General features: G+C 57.4%; 1 protein-coding gene across 11 annotated transcripts in view; it reads left to right on the forward strand.

Moving 5' to 3' along the window:
* Positions 1-5796, forward strand: part of RUSC2 (RUN and SH3 domain containing 2) — a 54624-nt gene extending 48828 nt beyond the window's left edge. For all 11 annotated transcript variants that reach the window (XM_076361943.1, XM_076361951.1, XM_076361946.1 and 8 more), the window contains 4 exons: positions 446-492; positions 2015-2993; positions 3673-3846; positions 4172-5796. In XM_076361943.1, the coding sequence (XP_076218058.1) occupies positions 446-492; positions 2015-2993; positions 3673-3846; positions 4172-4352 (1381 nt within the window). In that variant the 3' untranslated portion in view covers positions 4353-5796. The remainder of the gene's footprint in view (positions 1-445; positions 493-2014; positions 2994-3672; positions 3847-4171) is intronic.
* The last annotated feature ends 215 nt before the right edge of the window (positions 5797-6011 follow it).

A 6011-nucleotide genomic window follows, 5' to 3' on the forward strand; every position in this document is an offset into this window, starting at 1 on the left:
CTGCCCTGCTCTTCGCACCCATGGTGGCCCAGGTCTCCCCTGCTGGCCCAGGATACCAGCATATTTTGGGCCAGGCCTGCAGCAATGGTCTTACGTTTGTAGATGATTTGCCTCTTCCACATGAGCCCTCCTCAGCAAAGCTCCTCTGCCAAGGACATAGGAGCTAAATGGTGAGGAAACTTGCTGGAAACATGGTTGTTAGGGGTTACGGTTGCACAATGCCTCATGTAAAGCAAACTGGATGGCTCTGTGGCAGGCTGGGTGGCTGTGGTCAGTGCATGCTGATGGGAGTGAGCCAGTGTCCTTTCACTAGGTCTTGAGGTTCATAGGTTCATGCTGTGTAAATGCCCTTTTCCAGCCACACTTCTTTCTGTAGAACAGCAAGTCTGAAGGGGGTGAAACGATTTTCACTCTTTCTTTCCTTGCTTGTTTTCCCTTCCTGCAGTATCCGGTCCTTGGAGTTCTGGTTCAACCACCTCTACAACCATGAAGGTAAGAGCCTGCGGGCTGTGGGCTGCAGTGGCGGCCAAATTCTGCACAATGTAGAGCACGGGAGGGACATGCGTTTCTCTTGTTGGTCTCTCAGCCTAGGCTACTCCCCTCTGCTCTGAGCTGAAGGACTAGACTGTACACAGTCCCAGTGTACCAGGGAAATCCCAGGTGGAAGTCAAAGCTCCATGCAGCTCCCTCCACCTGAGCCTGGCCAGCCATATCCTTCCCAGCTGCAGCTAGTACTCAAGGCTGTCACCTCCAATGCAGATCCCTCAGTCTACCCGCAGGAGACCAGATCTAACCCTCCCCAAATTTCTGTGTTCCCTGCCCAGTGCCTGAGAGCTTTATACGGCTGGAGATGTGCACACTTAGCTGAAACCCTTCAGGCATGGGAAATGGAAAGGAAAACCTGACAAACAAAAAGCAGATTTACTGGATGTATCTGTTTTTTTCAATCAGAAATGTTTCTAGAGCGTGCAGGTAACCCAGCAGCACAGCCAAGCTGCCTGATGCCTAGAAGCAGCATGACTAAGTGCTAATTGCACAGTGAGACAGACGCCCTCGACCGGCTGGATCCCCTGAGAGCGCTGCTGGCTCAGCCTGTTGCCCAGCCCAGGGTCCCATGCACTGCAAGAAGTCCAGCCCAGTATCTTCTGGCAGGTTTGGGGACTGACAGCAGACATTTCCCAGGTCTGCATGTGCAGTTAGCACGTCTCCCTGGTGCAGACAGGGGAGTAGGCTTGCCTTTGTACCGAGCAGTGTGACAAGAGAAAGCATCCTGGTTTTCTGGAGCAGAAGAGGACCATCTGCTTCGAGCCATCATTAAGATCTGGAAGTGTGAGCAATAGCTAGGGCTGTTAGGATGATGAAGGCTAGGCAAAGGGGTTGGAGATACGGTGCAAGTCCTGTCTGTGGTGCAAGTTTGTTATCTTACTGGGACCAAACGGCCACAAATCCTGTTCCCAACTCTCTCCCTGGGAGTGAGACATGACAACAAAGCTGGTGGGGGGGCACTGTGGATGTGGCCAAATGAAGTGAAGGGTGCATGCTGCAGGTAGAAATGCTAGTCCATTCTCTGTTAGGATCCACAGTTCAGCCCAGCCAGGTCCCTGGAAAGACAGTATTCAGCTGTCCCCGACACCTCTTTCTGCAGGGGACTGGTACTGGCCAAATGTGCAGCTCCTTGTTCATCTCCGGGAGGTGGGGAAGAGAATTTTAACATGTGCCAACCCTTTGATGCTCTTTATTCGCACCCTACTCCCATGGTATTTTGTGGCAGAGGTCGTCCTAGTGGATAGTCTGACAGGCAGCTCCTGGCTGCAGGCACGACTGGAAGCAGGACCTGGGCCAGTTTGCCCGGAGCATCTGGTGCTCCCTGACCCAGTGCTGAGCCTCACATTGCAGCCACAGCTGTGACCAAAAACCGGTGTCCAACTCCTTTCCCCCTAACTCCAGCAGCTTCTTGGGGGCTTGGCAAAGAAGGCAAGGGCCTATCCTCTAATTAATGTCTCTTGCCTTACAGATATCATCCTGGCACACTACCAGCCAGTGGGCTTCTTGTGCCTGTCTCACAGCGTGTGCCAGCCTCTTTTCGAGGAGCTCCTGCTCCTGCTCCAGCCTCTCTCCCTGCTGCCCTTCAACCTAGACCTCCTTTTCGAGCACCACCTGATGCAGATGGGGAAAGAGCAGCAGCAGCAGAAGGAGCTGCTGCGTGTGAAGCAGGACCTGCTGCTTTCTGCACACTCCACCCTGCAGCTGATGCGGACGCGGGGCAGCAGTGAGGATCCCGATGGCTGCAGCACCGCCCCTGAAGCATGCAAAGTGGGTGCCAGAGATGGTGACATCTCACCAGGCCACAGCCCCCAGCAAGCTGCAAGTGAGAGGGTCAAAGGGGTGGGGGCCTCCTGTGGAGATGGTGACAGGGAGGAAGAGCGGAGGAGGATGCGAGAGAGCACGTGGGAGGGGAGGAAGGACAAGCAGGCGGGCTGGTGGTACCAGCTCATGCAGAGCTCTCAGATATACATCGAGGGCTCAGCTGAAGGCTCAAAGTTCATCCACTATGAGAAGAAGAAGAAGGCTTTGAATACTGTGCCCAGGTTAGCAGAGACCCGCAAGGCACCACCCCCCCGCGAAGGGGTGGTGGAGGGTGCAGAGGCTTGCCCCATTGCTGAGGGCACCTTGGAGGAGAGGCCCAAGGCTGCCAGCAAGCCAAGTCCTCAAGCCGTGGAAGAGCCCTTGGAAAAGCCCCAGCAGGTACCGGTCAGTGAAGAGGTGAAGGAACGGAGCTGGCCCTTCTGGATGGGCAGCCCCCCAGATTCAGTGCTTACAGAGCTGAAGCGCAGCAAGGAGAAGGAGACTGGGACTCAGCAAAGAGTGGGAGCAGCAGCAGCAGCCCCCCAAGAGGAAAGCAGCACCAGTGCATCAGAGGGCAGCCAGCCCATCAAGTGGGGACACTTGTTTGGGTCCAGGAAGGTGCAAAAAGAGCCCAAGCAGCCTAACAGGTAAGGGCAGGGATGGTTTGGGCTAGGGAGGGCTGGTTAACCTGGGGTTGCAGCAGTGCAGGTGGAAGTCAGGCCAATAGCTGACCACTGGGCTACACTACGGTGGTACACCAGAAGCAGTGTGTGAACGAAGAGGTCTGTCACCCCTGCCTAGCCCTGCCAGCCTGCTGGCCTGCCTTAATTCCTCCCACACCACCATTCCTCTCTGCTCCTGCCCTTGCTCAATCCACCTCAGGGGCTTTCCTCTTCCGCCTGAGTTCTACCACTGCCTTGGCTCCTAAGCCCCCTCTCCGGGGGAAGGGCCCCTGCTGCATGGCTCCCATCATCACCTCATCCCTCCCAAAAAACCATATTGAGAACAGAATATGGAGCCATCCCTGTTGTGCACAACAGGTGAGGAGGAGGCATGAAGTTGCCCCATGTAGCTGAGACCTCCCCGCACTGCCTCTCCATCTATACCCTTACTGCTTCTACAGCCACTGGAAATGTTCTTCCCAGTCTAGGCCGTGGTGTGTCTGGAGGATGCTGAGCCCTTCCCATCAGGGGGCAGCCTGGAGACCACAGTGCACTTTATGCACGGAGCCAGACATCTAAGGCATGACCTTGCCATGAGAGTGGCTGCTCCTTGCCCCCAGGTACAATTCCCTGCCACTTACCTGCTTCTATCTCCTTCTTGCAGGTTGCCCTCTGGCTGGCTGAGCTTGGACAAGTCCGTGTTCCAGCTGGTGGCCCAGACGGTCGGGGCAAGCATGTGGCGAGAAGCAGCCCATGAGCCGGAGCCCCCCCGGCCAGAGCCATCTGAAGTGCCCCCCGCGGCACGGCCGGCCCGGGGGTTGTCTCCCCACCCTCCCTGGTGAGTGGCACCATGTGGCCATCCTGCAGGTGCTGGGACATGGTGGGCTGGGGTTGGCACACGGCTCTGGCTGTTGCAGTTCACCTGGCCCCCTTTGTACCTATGGACCATGAGATGGTTCGGGGCAGTGACGCAGTTTGTGCATCCATCCACCCCAACTCTGCAATCTGCAGGTGAGGGGCAGCTGGGGGCAGCTGGGAGCCTGGCTGGGTGGGGAGGCAGGGGGTGTTTTCCTTGCTCCTCTGTGCCCATGGTGGTCCCTGGGCTCCAGCGGGGTGAGTGTCCTGTGGCGAGCTAACCCTTCCTCCCCTCCCTCTGCCTGCAGTGAGGTGAAAGCTCTTTGCCATCACATTGCCACCGAGGCGGGACAGCTGAGCTTCAACAAGGGGGACATCCTGCAGGTCATCTCCAAGGTGGATGGTGACTGGCTACAGTGCAGCCTCGGCTCCGAGAAGGGACTGGTGCCCATCATGTACGTCACCCACCCAGAGGACGAGGACTATTGACATGGCTGGGAGGCCAAGTACAGTACCGTGGGCTGCTGAGGCTCCTCTGGGGAAGCCCACCCTGCCAGAGGAACAGACATAGCTTCTTGCTAGTTTCTTACCTTTCTTGCCATTACAGAATACAGTAACTGTAGGTGGTTCCTTCTTGCTCCTCCTCGTGCAGCTGCCAAAGGCCAACTCGGCCCTCGGGGTCTTCTGCGAGCTGCACCTCGTATTGCCAGGCATCGCCGTGCATGCAGCCACACCGGGGACTGCCTGAGCCCCCTCCACCCCACACCATCTCCAGCACCCGTAGGCCGTGGACTCATACATAGCAGGAACCCAAGCAGTCCCTGCCAGGGCAGCGCTGCCCCACTGCCCGGCTCAGTTTCACACTGGAGGGTGCAGGATGCTGGCCGTCCCCTCCCCGGGGGTGGCAGTGCAGTCTGCAGCCTTCAGCATCCCTGGCATCATCAGCCTCAGGGCTGGGAGCACCGTGCATTGGCAAGGTCTCTGCAAGGCTGGTCTGATGGGTTGCATTGCGGTTTGATGCGGGGCTGCAAGGTAGGTTTCCCCATGCTGGAGCAGCCCTGTCCTAATGTGTTATGGTGGTGCCTGGTGGGTTGTACCCGGCCAGGTGGCCTGGCACTGCCACGCTGCAGGGCTGGGGCTGTGCCTGGCCACAGCCAGGGGAGGGGGACGGGATATGTGTGTGTGTGCGGAGCAAAGGGGTGCGTGGGGTCGTGAGGAAGGCGCGTGGATGTTCAGTGTTACGTAGGTCTGGGATGGGTAGTGCCACCCTGTGCAGAGATGGGTGCTTTGGGGATTGGCCCTGTGCCCTCCACACTCAGCAGGGAGCCAGTGCCTGGGAAGCTCTGGGATGCTCAGTGGAAGGGGGTTGGAGGGGAGGGGGTGAGGGCAGGGTCCCTGACTGGGCTAGGGGTGCTCTTTGGAGCTGGGGGCAGTGCTCCCAGCAGGTAGATTGAGGGGTGCTCCCAGAGGGAGCCGGGGAGCTGGGGAGGGAGAAGTGGTGCTCCCGTTGGGTTTCTGGTCTTGCTGAGCAGTGCCGTGGGGTGGGGGGGACAAGTGTTGTGATGAGCACAAGGGGCTGCTGGGAGTCCTGGGGTCCTCGGTATAGGCAATGCCAGTCAACCCCTTCCTTGCCATGTTCATGCCCCCCACTGGGGTGGGGATCTTCACCTGCCCATCAAGTGGGGAACAGTGTTAATGAAAGGCCATGCCAGTATTTGGTGCCTTGGCTGGGTTGACACTGCTCGCAGCATCATGCCTGGGCTGGCTTCCCCATGGCGAGGGGCCCTGGTCTTGCAAGGTTACCTCCTGCTTGTACATTGCTTAGCAGACGTTGCACCATATTTAATTTGTATTTCCCCGTTAGAATGAGGTGTCTCGCCTTTATTTATTTCTTTATTTATGATGCATATTAATAAAAAAGGTGCTGATTGAGTTCCCTGCTACGCAGCCTTGTGATTTCAAGCCTGTCCCTGGGAAGGGTCTGATGGTTACCTGTGCTGGGACACTGCACTGCAGGCTTCGTCCTGCCTCTACCACAGCCAACACCAGACCTTCAGAAGGAGATAGATTGCCCCCAGCTATCAGACCTGTCAGTTCAGGCTCAGGGGACTACATCTCATCATCAGATGATGGTATGTCTCAGGGAGG

Source organism: Aptenodytes patagonicus, chromosome Z, assembly GCF_965638725.1.
Source record: "Aptenodytes patagonicus chromosome Z, bAptPat1.pri.cur, whole genome shotgun sequence".
NCBI classification, from domain to species: Eukaryota; Metazoa; Chordata; class Aves; order Sphenisciformes; family Spheniscidae; genus Aptenodytes; species Aptenodytes patagonicus.